The 26,587-nt window shown below is 44.4% G+C and overlaps 1 protein-coding gene across 3 annotated transcripts in view; it reads left to right on the forward strand.

The window, feature by feature from the left end:
* sipa1l3 (signal-induced proliferation-associated 1 like 3) overlaps positions 1 to 26,587 on the forward strand; it is an 83,403-nt gene that overhangs the window by 29,070 nt on the left and 27,746 nt on the right. For all 3 annotated transcript variants that reach the window (XM_085796416.1, XM_085796414.1, XM_085796415.1), the window contains exons 2-5: positions 11,467 to 11,552; positions 20,418 to 21,156; positions 21,819 to 22,800; positions 25,381 to 25,511. In XM_085796416.1, the coding sequence (XP_085652542.1) occupies positions 20,650 to 21,156; positions 21,819 to 22,800; positions 25,381 to 25,511 (1,620 nt within the window). In that variant the 5' untranslated portion in view covers positions 11,467 to 11,552; positions 20,418 to 20,649. The remainder of the gene's footprint in view (positions 1 to 11,466; positions 11,553 to 20,417; positions 21,157 to 21,818; positions 22,801 to 25,380; positions 25,512 to 26,587) is intronic.

Below are 26,587 nucleotides of genomic sequence, written 5' to 3' on the forward strand. Positions count from 1 at the left end.
GCTGAAGCCCGAATCCCCCCCCCCCCCTGTCCCCCGCTGGCCCGCACTCACACCACCTCCAACCCAAGCTGCTCAAGCACGGCTGCCTCCGTTGATATAGAGGGATTATTTGTTTACCAACACAGCGGATGTGCGCTTTAACCTGACTGCAGAAAGAACGGAGCCTTTTAACACCAGCGGTGATGAGGCGCTGTCGCGCTGACAACAATATTGTGTCCACACACCCGTACTGGTTTATGTGACTTAAGGTGACATGTCGGCGCAGGAGGGAGTGGGAGCGTGGATGCGAGCCAGTCTCCTTCAACCATGCAGGGAAAAGGGGAATGATAGGAAAGGGTTTTCTAATTTATTGAGAAACAATGCCCAGGTCAGCAATGCATGACAATAAACATGTGGTTCATTTGTCCCCTCAAGTTACATAAACCAACACAGCTTGGACACACGCGCTGTTCTCCGCGGCACCGCAACGAGCGCTTTTTTTTTCTTTTCTTTTTTTTTTTTTAAATTAAGCTCCGGTAGCGACCGGCTAAACTACGGTAGGATACTGTAAACCAGCGCGGATCCGGTGTGTTTATCAAAGCTTGTCCGCCGTGCTGAGGCACCGGGTCGGTTTGAGCTGCGTTCAGGCTGCATTACAACTCCTCAGGCAGCTCCGTGTCGGCGGCTTTTTGACTCGTTACTCACCGGTCGTCTGTGTGTTAGCGATGGTACAGCCTGAGTCCCGTATAGCTACAACAGGTAACAGTGTTGTCTCTTTTCACCTCCTCTCCCTCTCTCCCTTGTGTGCTGCAGTGCGCAGCGCTGCACACGTTTACACAGAGATCTGCTACATTATGTCGGCTTTGCTTGTTTACATTTCACAGTAAAACTCCCATTGAAAAGGAACGATTAATTGCAAGTAATTTAATTTAATCGATTAAATTCTTATCGACAATTAATCGATAGTCGATTAATTTTTTGCATCCCTACTTTGAAGAACAGCGTTTAAAGTCCTCCTTTATATTCAACAAGATGGACAGTTTTCATTTATGTTGAATTGTATTTTTCTGTAGACAAATTTCACATGTTCCTCCTCTGACTAGTGCCAACTCAAACACTTAACTCCTCTCCATGAAATTTTCTCAGATATTTTGGATATTAATAGCCATTTAAGAAAGCTGTAAAATAAATTATTGCCAAACAACAAAACATTTTAAATGCTTTGGTGTTTAATCTTGCTTTACAAAAAAATAACTTTGCCCTTTTTGTGCTGAGCAATAGACGGGAAGATTTCATGTCAATTTCACGTCGGCGTGTTTAGAAGCTAAAGCCACCAGCCACTTAGCTGAGCATAAAGACCGGTAAACACAACCTCCGTAATCCACAATGTGAGTTGAGAATCAATATAAATACGCCCGTCAATATTCTATACCCAAAATTCATAGTAACATAACTCTCTGTGGAACCTTAAATTATAGAGAATATTTATTTTTCGCAGAGTAATGAACAAAACGCAGCGGCTGCAAACATGTCTGCCCTCCCGCTGTGTCAGACCCTTGATCTGGGCTTGGAAAGAGATGGTGATTAGTTACCGGCAGGCGGTAAAATGACTGTATCCTGACAGATCCTCTGCTTCCCAAATGACTCGCTTTTCATTTTTTTGTCTGTGTGTTTACAGGATTTGTGGGAGATTATGATAATGGACCCGTGATTACTAACCCCTTAATAGCAATTGGCAGGCTGATTTTTCATGGAAACATGAGTGCAACCAAATTACAGCGTACGCAGCTTTATAAATGGTCAAGATGTTTTGAGCTAATTTGAGAAAATCTGTCTCTGCCGTCCTCTCCTCTTAACTTTGAGTGTTTGGAAACCGGAGCCCAAATTGCTAATCTGCTCTTTCTGCCACATCACACAGTTTCTGTCTGCTCCTGCTCTGCCAGGCTGCACTTGTTGAGTACAAAGGGGTGGGATGCCAGCTAATCGCCATTGTGTTGGGACAGATTGAATATGACAGATGTATTTACTGCACTTGAATTGCTCTCACAATCTGCCTCCAGAGCCGTCATCTTCTTGACAGGTGAGCAAACACGAATCCACCGTTATTGCTAATTATAAAAGCATGTGTCACTGATATAGCACAACGGCAGACGTGCTTGCTCAGCCGTCTCTATACATGGCAACAATCATTTGTTTTGCATGTAGTTCTGTCTGTAATAATTAATCATGGCGGTGTTTTCCGTCCAGCTGCAGCGTCTTAAGTACAGAGGTCATGTACGATCCCGCCTATGAGGAAATCCTTTAATGAACTGCCTTTCCTTCTGATACCTTAACTCAGCTGTAAAACAACAATAACACAGCCACAGGCAAATTTAAGTACCCTTGGCTGACGACTTTAACATCTGTTTATTTCATAAGTGTTTTGTAGATCACCCAATATATGTTGGATTATTTCAGTTAGACTTAACATCTGTTCCTGTAGAGGTATAAATGCTAGTATCCATAATTCTCTTATAATATACTGTACATTATATATTATCATGTCTGTGGTAGTAGCCTACATGTGGTGCTACCAGTACTGTATAAGTCGGTTGTAGTTATAGAATGAATGGCTCAGAAAAACAAACACTGTAAAAACAGTTTATTGAGTAGAGCACCAAGTATCTGGGTGGTTTTGATTTTGCTGATTAGTGTCTAGAGCTACCGTTGCAAGATAAAAATCTATTGTTTTGACTGCTCCGATGTTTCCATCCAAATGATTCACAGATCCACAGCAGCCAAACATGAAGGTACCAGCCTGAGGCACAGTGATTATGTCATCTAAACACAGTGAAGCTCATTAGTTTTTCACTCGCATAATAAATGCTTTCAAAAATAAAAACATGAGTAAGACGTTATAAATCCTGATGAATACTACCGAATTCAGTGTTTCCCCCAGAAAATTTGTTAGTTAAGGTGGTGTCTGACCTGTCGGGGGGGGCGGGGGGTAGCGCGGAGATCTGTTGACGGGGGGGGGGGGGGGTCGATCGACGGGGCGACGACGCGCCGTGCCGTGCCGTATTGAAGTTTCGCTTTCAACACGCGCTGCTGTTCTGCGTGCGCGCTTCTCTGTGGTGTGTATGTGTGTGAGAGGATGCGGCCATCGTCCGACGGGGGGGGGGGGGGCGGCGGCGAATATCGCTACATTTTTATTTTTTTTTAAGATGTTAGTTTAGGCGGCAGCTCTTTCCTGTTAAGGCGGCCGCCTTAACAGGAAAGCGCTGCGGGAAACCCTGGAATTATTGTATAAATATTATGCTTAAAAGTGTTAGCTACAAGTTTAATTCCTCCCGGCCAGTAGGTGTTACACACTCGCCCACTCTCGCTCCACTGGTTGCCAGGTAACGCCTATAGGGAGCGGCTAGTAGCTAAAGCTAAGCTAAAGCTAAGCTAAAGCTAACGTATTTTACGAGCAGCAGCTCCGGTGTTGACAGCGGACTGGAAACACATCTGAATCATTTCACACTAACTCACCTGCAGACGAACCCGACAAACCCGCAGCATCACGCCTGCACCGGAAACGTTACAGTACCGGCTGACCGTTAGTTAGCATTAGCATTAGCATTAGCATTAGCATTAGCATTAGCACAACGCAATTTCCTCCACAGAGCTATCAGAATCTGGCTTCCCCTGAGCTCCGCCACACGTGACATCAACATACTAATGCTGTTAGCACAGAGATCATTTCATGTCAACGTTGCCAACGTAACCAGATGTAAATATTTATATATTTTGGACCCATCAAAATTTATAAAACAATTATTTATATACGGTACTATAAAATTCAGTAGGCCTAATATCAACACTTTTATTCTGCACCCCTTTAGACGTTCTGGGGATATATTATTTTGAGAAATTAATCGTTTAGATGAAAAAGTTGTAGCTATAACCTTTAAATCAAACATAAGCCTAAAAAAAAAAAAATGCAGCCCTGCCTCTGCGTATGTGTGTTTGTGTGTTTGCATGCGAGCGAGTGTGTTTTCCCTGCTGGTCCCTGTGCACACCCTGGGGTTAATCAGTGTGGAGCAGCAGTAGCCCGCTGTTCTCCCGTGAGACGTCTCTGTGGGAGCTGCAACAGCTGTGACGGCGTAAGTCACCCCGAGGATCCGCTGTTCCTGCTGCGCACACACACACACACACATATGCGCCGCCATGGCGATAGCGGCTGAGACCAACAGCCAACAGCTTGGCTTCTTTAATGTCTCTCTTCCATATGTTTTTACCTTGTCAGCCGTCTATAGAGCATCTTTATTATCATCTGAACTGGACTGTACCGTTGAAGCTGTCATCAGGTGCGCTCCACCAGTCTAAAGAAGGAAATTGGATTGAGCCATCAACACCAGCTCTTGGTTTTAACACCTATAGGATTATTCAAGTGTTGAATAACAAACTTTACAACCTTATCTTCTACAGGCTGTTCCCCTTTACAGCAGAGGAACACATATAGGCCTACTGTACGTCTTGTCAGGAATGTGCCCTATGGCCTTGGATCAAAGAATCAGTGAAGCTGATGTGTTTATTTCAGCAGGTCTTGTGTCTGACCTGTATGTCACTGCACAGGAATGCAGTTTGCCTGACAGTCAGACAAAATGTGGGCTGGGTCTCCGGTAGCTGCGACAGGTTGCAGCTAGCTGACAAAAATCTAGATGGTAATCGTAGACGCTCGCTGCCAGCCACCTGACGCCCGGCGATATGCCTTGATGAGTCGGGAGAATGGCTGTGAAGGGAAACGTCTGTGTGGCCTCGGCTCTCTAAGAATTTATTCTCATTTACAGCAGCTGTCTAGGATACTGTAAGAGGAGAAGATTTTAATAACCGGACATAAGTGTATTCATTCCGGCTACAACTAATTGTTATCATAATCTTATGATTATTTTTGCAATAGCTATATTATTTATAAAATATTTTGTGTCTAAAATTACAGTAGAAAGTCAAAGATGCTTGTTGATAATCACCCATTTACCAATGCAGCATCTTCCAGTGGCTTATTTTGTCTGAACAACTGCCCAAAACTAGAAACCATTCAGTTTATTATCGTCATCATCAAATTACTAAAATAATGATCCGATAATATAAATGTTTGGCCCATTGAAAGAATTTTAAGTGACACCCGTCAGCACTGAGTTGAGGCCTTCTCTTGTGTGTGTATTGTTGTTGTTGAGAAAGGTCATTGGGGGTTTTTGTGGTCGCTGCAACAATAATAAACTCAGAGCCGTACAGTTATGTTCACCCTGTAAACTCCTCTGCTAATCCTCCTTACTTACCCTGTCACTCGGTTCAAGCTCTGCAGATGTAACAGAAAAGCCTGTCCTTACAGCTGGCTCTGCAGCTCGGCATATGGCTGGTTAATTTAGCGTAAACGGTGTCCAAGATGACCATCTATAGGAAATACAAGGGGTTTGCTTGAATGGGGTGTGCTATGGAAATAAAAACAAAGTAACAGATGCTGGATGTCTGCTGATGAGTGCACTTTTACAGCCTGAAGCTCATGTCCTCTGAGGAGTTAAGAGCCCATTCGAACTTGCTTTGATGCTGCGGCCCGCAGAGACAAGGTGAGAGGAGATGGACGGACTGAAACCAAACCACAGGGGGAGAGGGGACAGATCTGGGGGCAGTGTGATGGACATTTTTGCAGATAAAAGTGAAATTAAAGGGATAGTTCACCCTAGAATGATATTTCGCTCATTATCTACTCACCCTCATGTGGACTAAGGGCTGGAAGAAGTTTGAGAGTCCTCCGTCCCTTCTCTGAGTTACAGGGGGTCTCAGCGTAGCAGTGCATGTCCATATAACGGTTGTAAAGGGACACCAGAGCTCTTCGTAAAAAAACACACACAAAAAAACATCCAAATACCTCCATGCTGCTCGTATGTAATGTCCGTCTTGTGCTGAAGCCCCAAATTGCGTAATTGTCCCGAAAAAAAATTAAATAAGTCTATATTTTAAGCTTGTTTGTAGCGGAAGCTTCTCAAAGCTCCTCTTCCTGGTCCGTCCAAATCTCGCGTGATTCGCAGTAACCGCACTGACGCCGGCGCAAATCACGCGAGATTTGGACGGACCAGGAAGAGGAGCTTTGAGAAGCTTCCGCTACAAACAAGCTTAAAATATAGACTTATTTAATTTTTTTCGGGACAATTACGCAATTTTGGGCTTCAGCACAAGACGGACATTACATACGAGCATCATGGAGGTATTTGGATGTTTTTTTGTGTGTGTTTTTTTACGAAGAGCTCTGGTGTCCCTTTACAACCGTTATATGGACATGCACTGCTACACCAAGACCCCCTGTAACTCAGAGAAGGGACGGAGGACTCTGAAACTTCTTCCAGCCCTTAGTCCACATGAGGGTGAGTAGATATTATAATGAGCGAAATATCATTCTAGGGTGAACTATCCCTTTAAAGAATCAAAAGATCTGCTCAGTTGTTGCAGTGAAGCACATGGTGTGTGTGTTATGTGTGTGTCGTGTGTTGCTGCAGTGACACGAGGCTGCAAAGTGACCAACTGTCGGCCACGTTGTGCACATTTTTTTGTGCCGTGTCTTGTTATTTACAGCTCTGCTGCTCTCAGGTTGTGTGTCCTGATCGCCTGCGGACTAACGCCTACATCATACATCTTCTTGTTGGTGCACCTTCCCGTTCCTATGGCAACCAGTGCCAGCGTAGCGATCAAACCGCTACAGCAGCATTTCCAAGTGGTTTTAGTGAAAGGAGCTCTGTGTATTGCACATGACTTCACCACTGTATTTTCCTCTTATGTTGGCCAGAGTTAAAGTGCACAGCCAGTGGACTTCACTAATTTCTCCTAACATGTAGAAATGTAGCTAGTTACCTGTTTGTATTGAGAAAGCTCAGTCTGAAATATCACTGACACAGAAGTGCAATCACCAGTTTCTTATCCAGGATTGACTAAAAATGAGTCTTAAATACTCTTAGTGAGAGTTAGGATCCCTAAAATGAATTCAGAAATCTTGAATGTTTTCTCTAGCCTATACATAATGTTAGTCATAATTTACTTACTATTTTGTTCATTTAAATTTTACCATTGTTTTTGACCAATGTGGTTGGTATTTTTTAAGTATAAATGTGGATTTATATACATTTATACATTTATCTGGTGCTTATCAAGGTTCAAGTAATTTTTAGGGATTAATTACTGATATTATTAATAATAATTGTCATATTGCTAGAAAGACATCTAGAAAGACATCTAGTCTATAGTGGGTTTTGTTGATGTGGAGTAGGTGTATGTTAGCCTGATGTAGAAAGGTTTTATGAAGTAAACCTGTTTGTTGACTGGTCACAACACAGTCATAATACAGTGTTCAATGGGAATCAGATAATGCAGTCAGTGCAATTTCACACTGGAACATTGCAATCGGAAGATCACCGGTTTCATTTTTAAAATATACTGTATCGTCAATCATTGATCAGAGGCTGATCAATCAGAGCAGCTCTACATTTGATGTGAAGTGAACATGGGGGGATACTTCAGAGCAAACTGTCTGCTTTCATTGCGCTGCCCGCTCTCCCCCCTTGCGACACTCCCACTCCATCCTGATTTCATGTTAATGAAGATGTTCACAGCAGGACGGAGCCACGTGTCCTTCTCTTGTGAGGGAAGGAAGCAAACCGGGGTCGGCGTGTTTGGGTGTTTTGTCAGTATTGTTTCATTTCAATTCGAATGAAGTGGCGAGAATCGTGGGGGGGAAGAGACCGAGGGCTGTGCAGAGGAACGGAGATGTGAAAGGGATGAAAGTGTGGCAGTCCCCACCCCCCCCCCAGTGTTGGTGTGTGAATGGGGCTGCCCACCCCTCTCTGCAGGGGGTTCCCTCCCTCTCATGCTGCAGCATAATATGTTACAAAAAAACAACAGATATCTGGAGAAGGCTGATGTGAGTCGTGGGAAATATAGACTGAGCTGCTACAGTGATGCTTTTACTCAAAGAGTAAGTCAGAATTAAGTAATCAGTTCGTATTTTTGCATACAGTGACTATTTTCTTGATTGATAGATTGTTCTACCCTGAAAATGTCAAAAAAAATAGTTTCCCGAAATTGGCAAACCTCCAAAATGTTTAACAGACGGAAATATTTCATCGCTTATTAAAAGTTGCTGCTATGTTGTTATGTAATTATTGCGACAGACCTGTTGCTGTACCTGTATCTCCTGTTGCCATTCCAGGTGTTTCTATATTGTTTATTGTGCCTGCCCTATTCTCCTCTGAGTTTGTTGTTGCTGTCAGACTACAACGTCTGTAGGGTTATTATCCTGCCCTCGTCAGTCTCCAACGATCCTTTATTTTTGTCTTTGGCTTGGTATTTTGAAGTATTGTTTTTTCGTGACATCACTAATTCTGTATTTCATGTGAGTTTAGAGTTTTAGAATTGGATATTTAATGCGCTTAAAAGGTTTAACGTTAAGTTGGGGCAAGATTTACAGCTTTCGATATCCACTCACACTGATCTCAGTTCTTAAAAAGTGCACGTGACATGATAGAAAGAACTCACACAGTGGGAAGAATTTGACAGCTCTGGCAAAACCTTCACAAGTTTGTGTTGATTTCATGCGTGTCTTTGCTTGATGCCAGGATTTTGAAAATGGAGGAGCAGCAATGTGAGCTCGGTGCTTTTCACCGCACACAGTGTGAAGGAAAACTTTAGTAGGCTGAGCTGTGGAGGAGTACTGACACAGCAAACGCTCTGAAATATTCATGCATCTGAGATGTGACAGTAATCCCATCTTAATCACAACATAATGCCAGTGATGGTGGAGGCACAGACACGCCTGCAGACACACACACAGACTACTCTTTCTATCCCATCAGTGGTGGGAGCGCTTCCACTGTAATGAGATAGCAGATACATTTATGTATTTATAGAATTATTAATGCTGATCTCATGGCCCTACTGCCCTGAAAACAAACTGTATGAACACACACACACACACACACACACACACACAGAGGGAGTGAGCCAGCTCCGTCCTGGCAGTGTGACAGTTAGACTCTAATACTAAATACATAACATACATTCGAGACTAAACCAGAGAAGGCGAAGACGTGTGTGTGTGGACATCTGATCTCTACACTCCCTCAGCGTAAAGGTTCACCGATGTTTAGATGTGGTGTTTGTGGAGCCACACAGGTCATTTGTCTTCATCCAGGTGTTGACACATCATCCTCTGTCCAGCTTCTCTGCTGTGTGGTTTGGTTTGAGACCTTAACTGTGATGCACACATTCGTCAGGCCCAGAGGACTTTACAGAGGGCGTCACACACCGCGACAGATCCACCGCCTCGCTGTCGACAAAAATGTTTTGTTGACACAAGAGAGAGAAAAAAAGAGGACTCAGTACAGGTAGTTCAGGAATAACAGAAATACCACAGATACCAGCTCTCTGATGCTCACAGCAAACATTTTTAAGCTGAAAATGTGAGGTTGTGTTTTGCACTGTGTTTGTGTGGTTCACCAGCTGCTGTTGTTGAGGCTCTGACCACATCATCCTGATCATTCGTGGCTTGGACTCAGAGGTCGAGTGTCAGCCGGCCTCTGTGGAAACCTGTTAACACTGAAATTAACATCAAAACACCCACCACGCCTGTTGTTTTCTCTCCAATACTACTATCTGCAACTTTTAAAGACCCCTAAACCAAAAATAGATTTTTTTATTATTATTATTAACATGTCAATGTAGTGTTTGGGTTGACATTTCAGCAGCCAAGTTGCTAATGCAGCCATAACTGAGCATTTTAGATTTGAAAATGTGGTTTCAAAGCCAGTCTGAAAAAGCTGGATTCAGTTTTTCAGCCCCCAGTCAGGTTTAATACGTCAGAATCCCTAGAAGCAACCAATCCCGTTGATTTTTTTTGCATCTCATTTGTTGTTCACTGTGATGGTGACACTTCACATTTACTTATAGATGTTCAATAACAGTATCATTGGATGACGTGGCCGAGAGGCGTTATTGCCGCCTTAAATGTGGGAGACCAGGGTTCGAATCTCAGTGCGCAAGTCATGATGCATTTGCATACTCATGAATATTCATAGAACCTGGAATTTTCAATGAGGGAGACATAGACGTATTTTTAGCCTCTTTGAGAGTTAGCCTATTTAAACAACTTTTTTGTGGGAAAGCAATTTTAATCAAAACATAGTAATAGCTGAGCATTTTTACAATTTTTAAAATGCTGCTTTAGGGGGACTTTAAAATATTTGAGCCAATTCATTTTCTGTCAGTTAACTAATTCCTGCAGGTGTAAACGTTTGATCTCACTCATTTGTGATCTCATGATATGTGTCCTTGAGCAGGAGTGTGACAATAGCTGCACAGTCTATATACAGGCGGTGCAGGTAGAACTACTTTCATGCTGAGGCCGAGGTCTGGGCTGCAGTGCAAACTCCTCCATGGTTGGGAAGTTTTCACTCGCACTTTAATTTCATTTTCAGGGCAGCAGAGTGAGACCTGAGCTTTAAATCCTCGCTGACGCTGCTGACTTCGTTAAGGGGCCGATGCTGCGCCGTAGAAAAAAAACAGACACACAATCAGTGACCCTCGTCCACCCCCTGCTCTCCCTCTCTGACTGAAGACACTGTTATTATCCCAGCCGTGGCAGGATAAGTGGACCCTGATTGATTGGTATTGATTAGAACTGTATTTGTCAGACAGTAATGGGCCTCCCCCTCAGGACATTATGTCTGCTGATTCCCCCCCACCTACCCTCCCCCCTTCTTCTGGCCCCACTTCACCCGCTCTTTATATCCCACTTGTATTTGAAGAGCCCACCCCCCCTCTCTCCACTTCTCTTCTCAGGCCCCTCGACCTCTAATCATGGTGTACAGTCTCCTCTTCTTTGACTCCACTCGTCCTCTATCTGTCTCTAGAGCAGGAAGACGGACTAGAGGTGCCAGGAGTCGATGGAGAGCACAGGTGTTAGTGCTCTATGAATACTTCCCCCTTCTGTAGAGGAGCAGCTGCATCTGCACATTATTTCTGGCTCAGCATTTGAAAACATGGTCAGATTCTGCAGCAGTAAAACCAGAGTTTTTTTGTTTTTTTTTGCGGCTCTTTGTGTTCGAGCCGGTCTTGTGCGTACGCAAAACGTGTTTTCAGTACAGACAGAGCGCCTCGGGCATCTCTGTTCAGACACCTCGCGCACAATAGATGTATGTGTGTCGCCGAGCGTGGCCGTGGAACTGATTACAGCTGTTGTGCGGAAACACACGTGCACGCCCTCAATTATTACAGCCACACACAGATCATGTGAAATAGGAAATGTAAAAAAAAAAAAAAAAGAATTAATGAGGCACGTGTGCACAGCTGATGAAAAGAAGAAAAACGCACAATGATGTATCATGTATGTTGTTTGTGACTGTTGTGCATCATGTCATACTAAACTTGGAAGGACGTCGACTTTATCTGACCAAAATCTCTCTTTCTCTTTTTCTTCAGAGTAACACACAGACCCCTCCCTTCCTGCACAGTGACGTCAGACCTCAGCAAACCTGCTTGACCTTCACAGCTGAGTCCACAACAAGGTAACAGTACTGTATGAGCCTGTGTGTGTGTGTGTGTGTGTGTGTGTGTGCAGTTTAATTATGGTTCAGCTGTGATCTGTGAGTTTTAGTGGTATGGACTTGGCAAACTGGAACGTTTAACCGACTTCAAACCCAGACATTTGTTTTTTGGTCGTACTAGTGTGATCCACTTTTATGGACTGTTTTCATACTTTTACTGTAAACATTTCTGTTCTCATCATTTAAAGCTGCCAGCTGTTGGATTTGTCTGCCGGTGCCAGGATGTAAGCTCAGTGCGTTTGGTTTTGATTTGCATTATGTTTGTGTGTATTGGTTTGTAGGAATAAATTCTCTGTGTAGTCTTTTGATTTACATCCAACAAGAAACAATCATGTTTTACTTGGTATTCGATTGAACTGCTGCATCTTGACTTGATAGAAGACTTACTGACTGACTGCACTCTGATGTGTCCCAGTCATATTCCCTCTGATACCAATAAGTCCTTCACAACAAATGTGTTGTTATCGGCAGCCTTTACTGTTCCTCTGTTTTGTTGGCTTCAGGAAACATTTTGACCTGTTTGACCTACTATTTTTGTACTGAAATACCATTATTTTATTCTGATCTCGTTTTAGTCTATGGTTCATTATTTCTTCTGTATTTTAAAGCAGAAGTAAGCGATCCGGTCGTTTTGGCTAATGCTGCGTTCCAGGCAGGCTTCTGAAACCGTAAATTACAGCTTCAAGTCACGACTTACGACTTTGTAGCGTTCCAGGCAACCCACTCGTGTTTTTCCGACCTGTTTTACCTGTGAAAGTCACTATAACGGCCACTCGTAACTTCCGACCCGTGAACTCGTACCAGATCGAACTGGTACGACTTCACAGGTCGGAAAAACACGAGTTACGGGCTGCCTTGAACGCACCATAACTTCTTGTCAGCCGATGGAGTTAGCAGCCCCCGCCCTCGTCATGGATCTATTGGTCCTCGTCCCTACGTCGCCACATTCAGGCGCATCCCTTGGCTGCACACACAGCCCTTCATGCCGTTCTCTCTCCTCATTGGATAAAACTTGTAGGATACGAGAAAAGTTTTCTCCTCGGCTCAGAGCAGAGCAGAGGGACTGACAGACCCGTGTTTCGGTCCAAACACTCTATGTAAGTGATTGCTGTCGGAAGATATAACTATTTAAGACTTATATTAACACAAAAATATCGCTTACTTCTGCTTTAACTAAATATCTAGTAGTCTATCAAGTATCTTCAAACAGGCGTTGATGCTTGTCTGTCTGTTTGTTTTTTCAAATAGATACAATGCATTTGTTTTTACAATGAAACAGCATGTAGTGAAGGTCAGTGTCCTCTTATTCCCTGCAGCTGCTGGTTAAACACTTGTTTGCTTTAGGTTAGACTGGCAATCATTCAACCTGACATTTGAAGTTCATGACCTCACTAAATTCAAGTCCCTACCTTCTAAAAATGTCCTTGAGCCGTAAGCAGCCCCTGGCGTGTTGTTGACCTGTGACCACCTCTGATGAATGAGAAGTGAAACAAAAAAATTCTCTTCGGCAATGAACTGGATTTGTTTTTAGAAATGTTTTTGACCAATTGGGAAATATTGGCGTTTTATTAAAGAGCGGCAGTTGCCTGAATGTTTATCCTCCTGTTCCTCCTCCACACTTCCATCTCAACTCCTTGGTTTCCCCCTCGCGATTCATCTGATCCATCTGAGATAAACAAGCAAATAACCATGATAATGAACGGTGATGTCGCTGTCATTTCTGATCCTCCGGCCTGATGCAAGGCATGAGACTTGTTTTGTATCTGTGTGTGTTAGTGTGTGTGTGTGTACTAAATGAGTCTTGCTCTTTTCACACCACCGCTTGTCTCTTCCTCCTTCCTCGTCTTCCTCATCCCCTTGAGATGTCTCAGTGTCACGGGACGGCGGCCTGACAGACAAACAGGCAGATGGAAGTGACACCAGCGACATCAGCGAGATTCAGCAAAACAATGGAGACGGAAATCAACGGAGACAATGACAGTGAGGTCGAGTGAGACTTGAGGAAAAAAACTGGGGAGGAAATAAAAGTGAGTTGAGAGGAAAGCAGGGAGACGGGGAGATAGCCGCAGCTTAGTAAATCTCCAGCCTGAGACAGAGATGTCGCCTCTAGATAAGCCAAACACACTTACAAGCCCAATATAGACGAACGTCAGAGGCTTCGCTTCCTTCCAGCCCGCTGTCCTGATATGTCACTGTTGTTTTCAGAGTTTCCTCTGGAGTTCTCTTGTTGATCGAGCGGTATCTGAGACTGAAATGTGCCTCAAGGCATCTTCTATGTCTTGAATATTTTATTGTTACTTACTGGTAAATTGTTTTTGCACAGGAAAAAATGTTTGGAAAATCTCCAGCGCCTTTCTTCCAGACCCCGATTTTAAATTAAAGTTCATATGTGCACCTTAAAGGGGAAGTCCAGTCGCTTTTCCTCTGTTTTGCTAATCCTCCTCTCAGCCATGTGCATTTGTGTACAACCAAGCTGACGCGAAATCAATCACTTGAGCGGTACACAACGTTATATATCATATGTGATGTTACGACGTGTATATTTGTGTAGTTTAATCTGTCATGAACAAGAGATTACGGGGCGCGTTTGTGTCGCGGTGCACAAAGTTGTTTTTCAGCCAAGAGACGCTACGTGGAAGGCAGAGAGCCTCCATTCTCCCTGTGACAAGTTACATGTCATATATTTAACCATCACAATTACTCCAAAGCTGTTTAATTAAGGTAAAAATGTAGCATAGTTAAGATACAAATCCTGCATAGTTCCTCTTTAAATCATGAATTGATCATCCAGTCTCTACAGCCAGAACAAGTCATGCTAAAGGATGAATCGATGGTCGTTGAAGGAAGTACTGCCATGCAAAGCTGCATGAATGAATTAAATGTTTTAAATTGAAATGAATGCACTAACTATAATAATTCCAGTCTGTACCAGCTGTATTGCTGGTTTTCAGCCATGTCTTTGTTTAGTTTGCCCGTAAGCAGCATCTAATTTGCTATTAAATATGTCTTAAAGTCTTGAGGTTAACTTTGCTGAAAACCCTGAGTCTGTGTTGCATTAATGATGACATCTTCCTGCTGCAGGGAAATAAAACGCTGCTCTCACACGCTGTGGTTGAAGAGAGAGCCCCAGCCAGAAGCAGAGCCCTGTAGCTCTGTTTGGTACATACGCCAGCCCCACATCCAATTTGTTTATCAAATCAGTTTTTTTTTGCAGAGGGAAAACACGTTACCTCTGCAATCACATCCTGTAACCTCTCATCACGAGCCTCTGAGCCTTTGACTGCTCCACTAAAGAGCACAATGAAACATCCAGCCGCTGAACTGGCTCTCATTGTCCCATCCACAGCTTCTTTTGTCCATTCACTGAACTCTCTTTGAAATATTCAAGATGTGTGGCCCAGCTCGTCTGGCACTGTCTTGTTGAATTTATATTGTTTTAGGATTTGTAAACCCAGACTCTTTGTCTGGCAAGTATCAAGTCTTTAGGTGTGACTAGTGACTTTGGCTTGTTTTGACTCCAACACTGCCAGCTCTGACTTTTCACTTGGCCGAGGTCGATGAGCCTGAGTTTAGTGACAGCGCGTGGACCCGATGGGACCTGTGGGGCTGTCCTCTCCTTCAGAGGTCATGGTGGCAGGAGTGCTGGATGTGCTGTTCCCCCGGCTGCCTGCCAGTGCTGTAACTGCGTTGTATTACAGTGTTGTGTGCTCTGTTCTGCCCCTGTCTGCCGTCTGCCAGTCATATGCGCCACCATCTGTTCTTCAAAAACGGCTCATAATCGAGCTCGTACTCTGGCATTGTTTGCTTGATTTAAACGCTTTCAATTACTGCTGGTGTTTTATGTCTTTGGACTTTGTTTTAGTCTTGTTACAGCGATTTATGTTTGCTTTTTTATTACCATTTAGATGGTTATTGTCGATACTCAGTCACTTTTGGTTTTGTGACATGTGCTTGCTGCCACTTTGCTCCGTCTTGGCCCTGACAGAAAGAGAAACATATGGCCAGTCTGTCCCTCCTCATCTCTGTTCCTTTTTACATTTGGTGACAAGCTCTCAGTAGCACACACACTGATCTCGGCTCAGGTCCGTCTCCATTACTGTGGCAACCGTCGGCAGCGGCACCTCCTCCACGTCAAGTACACTCATTCCTTTGGAGGCTGCATTCCTGTGCGAACTCTGTCATTACAACAATCTAACCAGCGTAATTACCAGCCTCCGTGTGTGTTTGTGGTGCACGGGCCAAGCCTGCACCATGCAGGGCAAGTCAGAGCGGGTGTGGAGGGTAAAGGCATGAATGGGTACATCCCAGAGCTAACTAATTACAATATGTGAGTAATTAAAAGGCATTAAATGCCTGGGCTTCATCCCCGAAAGTCTGCACTAAAGCTGGTCATGTCTGCACAGTTCTCACTGGAGCTGCAGGGGACTGAGTCTTTCTTGTGTGTGTGTGTGTGTGTGATTTTCTGGATCGTGTTCACTTTGTGTTTGAGGTCAATAATACTCTTTTATAAAGTTGTTGTTTGGCTCTCAGTATTTTGCCTCCATTGTCTGATAATATTTAGTTAGCTGGCCATCATATCTAATATGCGTTTTCTTTTCTTTTTTTGTTTAGATAATTCAACTTATTCATACACTCACTCTTTGGTTAGTGTCATCATTTAGGTTTAGGATTTCTCTCTAAAGTTATCTATCTATCTATCTATCTATCTATCTATCTATCTATCTATCTATCTATCTATCTATCTATCTATCTATCTATCTATCTATCTATCTATCTATCTATCTATCTATCTATCTATCTATCTATCTATTATCTATCTATCTATCTATCTATCTATCTATCTATCTATCTATCTATCTATCTATCTATCTATCTAATCAAGTGGTTGCAATTGATTTTTTTTTTTTGACAGTGTGTCAAGTGTCACTGTCAAGCGTTACCCAGTGATAAAACTACAGAGATTTATCATCTGAATCTGCAGCTCTGCTTTGCTTTCCAGTGTTTTATGGCAAGTGTCAGCTCATTGTATAACTGCCTGGCCCGCAACTGTTTGGGTTCACTCCTACTGCTCTCAGAGTGTCACTTTCAGCCACAGCAGGCAGCTGTTTTCAGCTACAAAGCTCCAAAAAACCCACCACACACTATCTGCTCAGGCTCAACATAAAACAACAGACAGACAGACAGACAGACAGACACAGTTAGCGACCAGCTGGTGAACATAGTGGGGCATTTAGCAGCTGAAGACCCAGACATGTCCCCCAGGAGTTGGTAGAGCTCAAAACAAAGATTAGGGAAGATGGGATATTAGACAAATATTCATCAGGTGGCCAGAGAGCCAGATGATGGTGATGATATAAAAAGTTGGAAACTTATAAACTAACAAATCAATCATAATAACTTTATATAAGTGAATGTTAATGTGAGGGTCAGGTGTACGACCAAATACGTGAATAATAAGCAACATGTAATAACCTTCCCTTCTCTGTGCTCTGTCATCTCACGTGTTAACTATCTCACAGGGGAAACTGCAGTTATTCCAGGTCACCAGTCTGTGTCTGTCACTTTGTGGACCATCTATTGAAATGAAGTGTGTTCACTGACGGGCCTGTGTGCTGCTGACACTGAGAAGTCCACCATTAAAGAGCAAACCACTTTCTTCATCGCCTCCCTCATCAGGGAGCCTCGGACACATAATGAAGCCATTCTGCAGCTCCTGCAGCTGGGCTCGCATAATCTGGGATTGAGTCTGATAGTGGATCACAGGACGGCTCTCCGGATGAGGAAAGACTCTGTCAGAAAGCATGATCAGAGCGCCAGCCTTTGGCCCGGAAGTGCCTGTGGTTGTCCACAAACAAAGACATGATACATTAGTGGAGCCGTATGACGATAGAGGGATTTTGTTCGCTGTGAATGAGTTTTGGTGATGGTGCCTCTGTGCGTGTATGAGTGAATGAGTAATGCAGTCGCGGGGCCAAAAAATGAATTCAGCAAGGACTCATAAAAGGCGTTGTGTATCATAAAACTCACACAGGCCACTGAGCTGCCTTGACACAAGAAAATAGCTCGAGTTTATTCAAATTCGAGAGTCGACGTAGGATTTAGAAATACTGAGGCAGCTGGGGAGTGGCGGGCGCAGATTTGTTTTCACAACAAAATTGTTTCTAATAAACGCTTCCTGCAGGCTGTGTGTGAAACTTACTGGAAAGAGTCAAGCGTTTAAGCCCCTCATTTCATGTTCGTGTAGCTTCCCCACGGTTTTTCAACTCCAGTGTGCAGCAGCGGTATCGTTAAAATGCATGAATTATGCAGTCCAAGCGCAGTTAAACGTTGTGTATGTGAGTGTGTGTGTTTTTTCAGCGTGTGGTTGAATTGTGTATGATCTAATTCCTCAATGCTTTTATCCGAGGAGTAGAAAATTTACTGCTTGTGTCGGATTCATCATGGAAAAGAGTTTAACAGTAATATGAAACTCTGAAGGGTTAATATATGTGTCTGAATAAAAGTTGAACGAGAAAACTGCCTCAAAAAGCAGTGTTTCATGAAATGTTGCGGTTGAATTGTATGCTACGTAATACAGTCTTAATAGATCCAGGAACCTTGGGATTTGATGACAGCAATGCGATGTGGAATAACATGGTTAGGTGTAGGGGGAAAAAAAATCTTGCGAAGCCTGGATCTTAACAAGAGCACATTTTAAAAGGTATGCAGATTATGTGCGACGGCCCTCTGAGCAAATTTAGTGTAGATATGTGAATGACTGTGGCAGTTAGAGGAGAGACTTATGTAGATAAAGGCACTTTAATCCAGGAGCTGAGTCCTAAATAGAGAATGAGATTAGACGGAAACTCAAGAATGGAAATGGAAATTCAGAAGAGGGGAAGAGTAGCTGTAGCTCCAGAAAAACCAGCAGTTTGACAACAGCAGAGATGGATGGACTGAGCACATTTATATCGTAGACAGCTTGCTGAAGCCAACACACACACAGACACACACACACACACACACACACACTGTTATTATTATTATCATGTTTTCCACATTGAATTTTTGGTTGTGTAGCTGGGGTATCTTTAAAAAGACTAGAGGGTATTAAAAAGTCTGATACATTTTCTCCTGTCCGTCAGACGCTCTAATGTTGTATAGTTAAATGTTTTACATACACGTCGTAACATTGTTTATGTTATATAACATTATCCACCGCTCCATGTATTGATTTTTTGCCGTCTGCGACTGGACTTGCATAGTTCTTCTTTAAACTCAAAGTGCAGGTGTTATTTTTGTTTAGGAGCTTCAGTCAACTTGCACCAATTCTAAATTTGTCTCCCTTGATTTTGTACCCTGCCTTTATACATCGACCAGTATTGTGGTCCTAAAAAGGTCTTGGGTAAAAAATGGGACCCTAACACAGACAGCAGGATTTCCCAAATCCTGTGTGTTGTCTGGACATGGCTGCTGAAATTGCACCATGGCTCCTTCTTCACTCTTTAGTCATGGACCACACTGTGCCAGCGTATTCTCATTGTTTGCTGTGTCGCCCAGTGGAGTGAAAATCCCCAACCAGTTACTCGAAACAACCACAACAATCAAAATCAAAAAAATGTGACCATGAGTTGAATGGTTTTGCCCAGACAGAGAGAAAAGATCCAGATGTTGAAACCTAGCTGAACTTTTTAGATCACCAAACAGGTAATTAACGTTAAGGTGTGTATGTCTGTGTCAGTGTGAAGGCTAAAACATGATCATCTGCCAGTGTTCCTGTACCTGAGCAGTTATCATGTGAGATGTAAAAGCCTCCTGAGACGCTCCTGAACAAACAACTCTTCACAAGGCCAGTGGGTTTCGGGACTTGATGCTGTGTGACTGTCATATTAAAGTACGCCGCTGTGGTTCACTGAGCAATGCGCCGCTCTCCTCTCCTCCTTGCTCTTTCTTGATTCTTTCCAATCCCTCTATTTCTGGCTTTACCCCACCTCCTCCGCCCCTCCAGCTGTTGGGTCACTTTAGTGAGCTCGCCCTTTTCTGTCTGTCCCCAGAAGTTCCTATTCATCTCTCCCCGCCTCAAAGACCATTAACTCCACAAAGTTGGACTTGTTTATTGTTTGGTACCATTGTGTAGAGCAGAGTGTAGCCTCTGTGTCTTTGCCATGCGGAGGTCAGTGTCCGCATGACGTCAATATCAGTCACGAGCTGACTCAAACACACAACAAATACGAGCTGTCTCATCATCGCTCTGGTTTTTTTTCCAAAGGAGAGACAAGACTTGAATGGTGAATATCTGCCAGAGATGAAGTCTTTAAATTGTCTATGTATGTACTCCCTCTGTTTGGATCAGAATTTCTTTCTATCCAGATAATATGCGCTGAAGAGTTTTAGGGGTTTTAATCTGCAACAGAACGGCCACAGCCTTCATGTCCTGTGGGTATATGAGTACTCGTTGTGTTCAGGCGCGCACGCGGATGCACAGCGTGTGATTATAATATCCCTTGTCAGCCTCCTGAAGATTAGCCTCAACGGGAGAAATCCTCTGTCATATCCCTTCACCTTATTTTTTCTCTCTCTCTCTCTCTCTCTGGCTCGCTCTCTCTGGCTTATCAGTCTTACGTTGTTTTACAGTCGAGCGACTTGCTCTTTTTCCGAATTTAGAGCTTTAGAGGTTTTCCTTTGGGTCTGTGGGGGGAGAATTTGGGACTCGCAGGCTCTGTCATTTAAAAATATTCCAGTGTTTCAAATCTTATTTGTTTTGGTTTTAGAGTTTTGTGCAGATTGTCTTAAAGCTGATTTGTTGGGCTGATTGTTTTCCCCCTTTTTTTTCCATCCTTTTCTCAGACTGAAAATAATCCGAGAAGAAAACGAGGGTTGGTCCGAACTCCAACTGGTCGTCATGGGCCAGTGAGGTCTCTCCCACCCTGCCGGCTGAAGGCAATGTGTTTTGGAGCTGGAGGCCGTAGCAGTGTCAGCAGAGTGTGTGTGGGGCCGCTCCTCCCCCTCTTCTCGAGCACCCCTCCTCACATGGGATGCCAGCCCCCTGCCCCCCAACCCTGAGCTCTCCTGGGGAGCCATGAACAGCTACAGAGACAGAGGGGTCACTTGCACCTCCTCGGACCTTCTGGATGGAGGAGGAGGAGGAGGAGGAGGAGGAGGAGGAGGGTTTGCCCAGCACACTCCATTTCGTCACACCCCTAATGGCCACCCGGCCCCCGGCCCCACAGACCCGGCCATCCCACCGCGCCTGTCCGTGCCCAAAATGGGCGTTCGAGCGCGGATCGCGGAGTGGCCCCCGCGGCGAGCACAGTCCCGGGAGTCCCTGCTTGAAAACGGGCAGATTGGCATGAATCACTACGGAGACGACTGCGCCACTTCGCTGTCATCTTCAGTTCTGTCATCGGACGTCGGTCTGGTGCGGGGAGGAATCGCAAGGTTGCCACGACGACGGTCAAAGGAAGTAGAGTTCAGAGTAGGAGGGTTCGGAGGCGAACGAGGTTCACCTCTGAGCCTCAGAGTTTTCCCGCCGTTAAGGCAGCGCTCCAACAGCGAGGTCACGCTCAGCGAACAGGATGAGAACGAGGTGAGTCTCAGATCTGCCTCCATCACAACTCTGAACAAAGTAAAAATAAGTTTATTACAAAGAAACCAGGAAGAGTAAACATGAAGGAGTATGATTTGACCTTTTTAAAACCTTCATCCAGCTTAATCAGTGTGTCAAAGGTCCACGAAGGAAAATCAAACCTTAGTGGCTGACACAAGTCATGCAGCACGTTCCTTTGCCTTATGTTTGAGCTGGAAAAAAAAAAAAAAACATACCATCCTCATATCAAGTGAGGTGCGTAATCCCTGTGGTCCCTGAGTTTTGTTGAAGTTTTAATGAGGGACGACAAAAACACACCTCATCTCCATTTTAATGTATTAGGGAAAATGTGGTGCTGCATATACATGTTACCATGGTTACTAGATGATCTCGCAGGAATATTTACACAGCTTATCCAAATCTACTCTTCAATAGTTCATAGTCAGAGGATGGATTATTACAGTGTTTCATCTTCTGAATTCATCCTAAAACTGCACATTGTAACAGCAGGAAATCCTTCCGCTGGTACGTCTGGTTTGATTTCCCATTAGCTCAAATAAGCCGAACCTTTGTCTGAAATGATCCACCACATATACATATAAACGCACTTGACACGTCCCAGCAGGCTGAAACAACTCTCTAACTCCCTTTTCTGCTTCAAGGTGGAGGTGCGTGGAGTCGGCGGGATGGGGAACCTGTTCAGAGAGTACGGCAGCACGTCCTCCATCGACATCCAGGGCATTCCTGAGCAGAGCTTCTTTGATATGCTCAGCCAGTTCCACCAGGAGCGGCCGGACCAGCGCAGCTCGGCACCCATACGCCTCAGGGAGCTGCTGCGTGCCCCGGACTCGCCGCCCAGCGCGCCTCTTCCCTCCGCTCCCTCGCCCGGTCCCTCAGGCGGGGACGACAGAGGGACGGGAAGGAAGGACGGGGCCGAGAGAGTGAGGAAGAAAAGCGGAGGGACGGAGTCGTCGCTCGGCACCTCGTCTTTGTTCAGGAAACTCAGGAGCTCCAGCAGAGGGGAGCTGGACGGAGGGAAAGGAGAGACTAATGAGGACGGGGGGCGAGGTTCAGACCCCTCCTACAAAGCCTGGGTGTGCCCCAAGAGTTTCGTCCACTTCGACGCTCAGAGCATCCTGTTCGACCTGCACGAGGCCGCGGCGCAGCGCGGCTACGCCACGCAGAGGAGGAACACCGCCACGGGGGCGTCGGCCGCCTCGGTGTCCCTGTCCGTCTCCAGGTCCTCCGCTCCCAGCCTGAACGAGCCGGTTTACTCCAGCATCGAGGACCTGACCCTGAGCCTGGACCCCGGCTGCGCGACCCCCTCCCTCAGCATGGACCCCCTGGAGGGGCCTCCCGGAGCCCACAGCTCCAGCTCTCTGCTCCTCTGCTGCCCCCACTTCCTCAACGAGACCGGGGGCCACGGCGAGCGCAACATCAGCTTCCTCAGCTCGTCGGCAGAGCGAGGAGGGGACGGAGGAGGGGACGGGGGAAGGGCGTGGCTGAGGAAGAGCAACGCCAGCGTGTCGGTGCTGGAGGTGCTGATGGAGCAGCAGGTGACGAGACTGGACAAACTGAAACTGTACAGTATAGAGCATGTGGACCAAGGAGCCAGATACTACAGAGACTACTTCCATGGAAAAGGTAATACTCAGTCACACACACACATGGAAACACAATCATGACATATCAATCAATTGTTCTCTGGAAAACCAATATCAGCCTTTATAATCAATTAATCTTGGGCTGCAGGACACGATGGCTTTCATTATCAGTACGTCTGGGCAGGAATGATTCATTGTTTAATCTATTATTTAAAAACTAATCTAAAAATAATTACAAGTGGTCCAAGGTGAAATCTTTATGTTGTTGGATATGTCCAACAAGCAACAAGCATCAAATCCCCAAAGACAGATTCATCATTTAAATAGCAAATGATCAAACATACCACATTGTTTAGCCATCATAAAGGAAAAGCAACAACCTACTTCATGCTTCTCAAATGCTGAATTTCTTTGCTTTACAGCCGCATGAAGTAAAACAAAACAGGTTGTGAAAAATGTAGACTAAATGACTGATGGATACATCAATAAAATAACAAAATCTCAATCTAGATCTTGCAACACTCGCTCTAGACTGTTTGATCCCGTTTTGCCCCTCTGATTTGAGCCCCTTGTGTGTAAATCAGACGGCGTAGACGTCATTTGTGCGGCCAAAGTCTCTCCAGTGTCATTCCTCACATCTCATCCCGAGGCTGTTAATATCCAGCTGGGCCGGACTGGCACCGCGCCCAGAGCTTTTATTACACATGTACCTGCCACTGGACTGTTGGCAAACTCCGAGCTGATGATACACCACCTGCCTTTCTGCACGACCCCAAGTACCACTTAGCATAACGAACTTACAGCCAGCGCAGCTTCGTTTTTACATCTGTTTTTTTTTTTTTTTTAAGTGTCGGAAGTAACACCCAACTTCAGAAACCATGTGTGTGTTGATGTGTGTGTCTGTCCTCATGTGTGTGCATGTGGGCATTTCTTGTCAGCATCACCTCTTCAGACACTGGATGAAACTTCCCGTTGGCAAGCATCATCTGGCTGCACCCTAATTAGTGACAGATGCTGTTAGCAGCACATGTGTGCAAGCAAGCGTGTGTGTGTGTGTGTGTGTGTGTGTGTGCGTGAGAGACAGGCCTGCAGCCACACAGATAAAGGTTATCGTTCCAAAAATATGTTCATCTGCCGACTCGTTTCCAGCTGAACGCTACTGTGATTGTGTGTGTGTGTGTGTTTGCTGTGACGTGCCCTGTGTGCGCGTCAGAAAAGCCTCATCAAAAGGCTGACATTTCCGCCACGGGACACGGCACGGAAGCAGAGCAGGCCCGACTCTCCCTTAATGTGTACGTGGTCGTCCCGGTTCATTCCTGTCAGTGGGGTTACAGAGGAGGAAGACTTGTCAAGCTGGATTCTTCCCAGAGTGTCTGGAGAATTTGTGTTTCCACTCCCACACCGCCGCCTATGGCGTTGGCATTAGCTCAGCTTAGCCTAGGAGCTTTAGAGGAGGACATGCGAGATGCTGGTGAAGTTGATAAGGTTGCCACAGCCTCTCTTTAGTATGTTGTTTTACGCTAACACTGCTAATAAGCTACATGATGTTAAGTGGCAGCTTATGGCAACATTTTGTTTGTTTCCTGGATTTACAAGACTCAGGACGTTCGTTTATAGTTTCATCCTGCTGTCGTTTAACATAGAGTCCAATACTCACATCCCCTTTTTATTAAAGACAATTCTCTGTCCACTGTCGTGTGATCCTCAGCTTTTCTTTAGTAGCACTTATCATCTTCTCCGGGTCATTCTTTGTGTTGGCTCAATCGATTTTGTAATTACCTGAGTATCGATTACGAGATAACATGTCATTGTCTTAATCCTGTCCTTGACTTAATGTCCCTCCTCTGTCAGTCCCACTCACTGCACATGGGGGTGTAGTATCACGTATATTTTCTTCAAACCCACCCCTCTCTCTGTGTCTCTCTTAAATTCTTTCCCATCTTTAAGATTATATTTACTTTAATCTGTGTTCGTGTTTGGCCTTGAACCTGAATACATTTTTACTATTGAAAAAAAAGTGCAGTTCAATGCCTGGATAGATACGTATTTGTCTGAACAGATGCTTAAATACCACGTTGCAAGATTGGTCTCTTTTATTAGGATTTTTTTTTCTGGAAAAATATGTATAGCTAACAATTATTTCCAGAGTTTGCTCTTTACTATGCCAGAAAATATTTTTATAAATGGCCATCATAGTTCAGCAACAGTTCAGCAGAGTCCAGTTTGGCATATTAAAACGTCTTTCTCTACTGTCAGCCCAAAACCATCATCATAATAGCACTAGTATCCAAAAAATGTCAAATTATACTCATACTACTTTGTTAGTACTACTACTACTACATACTACTACATTTTTTCTGTCGACAAAACCTACAGTACAACTCATCCTCTGTCATTCATGATGTGGCCTGCAGTAACATACACCTATACTCACACACAAATGAACGGACGTTTTAGGCTCCTCTGGACATTAATTCCAGTTCTGCTTCAGTAATTAGCTGCTCTAAACGATATCTCATTGTTATGTATAACTGTGTTATTATGACAATGACAAATAAAGTTAATGTAAGTTAGTAATCTAGTCTAACTTTGTTTCCCACCTCTCTCTGTCCCTCACCAGAACACTCAAACTACTTTGGGACGGATGATAAAATGGGTCCTGTGGCCGTGAGCATCCGCAGGGAGAAACTGGACGACACAAAAGACCTGAAAGACCAGTATCAGTACCGGCTCATCGTCAGAACAAGCGAGGTACGCAAAGAGACACACACACACACACACACACACACAAATCTGCTGTTTTGTGTGTCCGTTTGTCACGCGGATATCTGAGTGATGAGACGGTGATGAGTCAGAGTGTGCGGCGCGCTCGAGTTAATTCCTTACCTACTTTCATTTCATCCAGCCCCTCCCTTTGTGTCCCCACCTGCAACTCTCCTCACCCTCTGCTCTGATTATAAACCTCCCCCCTCTCTCCCCTCTCCCCCCTCTCCCTCTCTCTGCCAGTGGAAAATTCCACCTGCCCAGTCTCAACACATTAAAGCCAAACCAAACAGTGGCTGCTCTGCCCAGAGCGGTCGAGCTGCTCTCAGAGGGAGCGTACCCAGCCACTGCAACTTTGATGGAGCAAATACTTGCAGTGTATTATATGATCATCTGGTAACTATGGTGAATTAGTGCAGATTTTCTATGGTCTATGGTCAAAGACTCAACTATAGTCTGCTCATTCACTATCAGAGAGAAGATGCGTTCACCCAAATAGTTTTCAACCTTTTCTCATGGCCGTGTTAATGAGTTTATTATGTTTTTTTTTAATATATATTTTTATTGGCTTTTTCAAGAAAGATTCAGTTCAAAATAAAGGGACTGTGCATGAAAAACCCATACAAAAATAAACATGGTAACAAGAAAAAGAAGAAAAAAAAACATTATGATGGTAGTGAGTTTATTATGTTGATACAGTTTTAGAGATTGTTTGTTTAGGGCCAGAGCAAACACAATTTAAAAAACTTAAATTCATTTCAGTTTTTTGTCTTGAAGCATTTCAACAAAGCACAGCTGGATTATCTACAAAGTGAAGACTGCATGGTGTCACCTGAAAGTCTGCTTTCTAAACATCTGTCTGGCGTTGTCATGGTCACTCAGACAGAAGAGAGTTTTTTGCTTCTGCTCATTGTGTTCATGTGGTGTTCGTCTGAGTTGCGGTGTTGTTTTTAGCTGGATTACATGCTTGCCTGGCCTCATCACCTTAGCTGCGGTACAACAATGGAACCTCTCCGACATCTAAGTACACAGAGCTCAGCCAACAGACACGGCCTGTACACCCA

Source organism: Trachurus japonicus, chromosome 13 (assembly GCF_045865225.1).
Source record: "Trachurus japonicus isolate A0001 chromosome 13, Traja_1.0".
Lineage (NCBI taxonomy): Eukaryota > Metazoa > Chordata > Actinopteri > Carangiformes > Carangidae > Trachurus > Trachurus japonicus.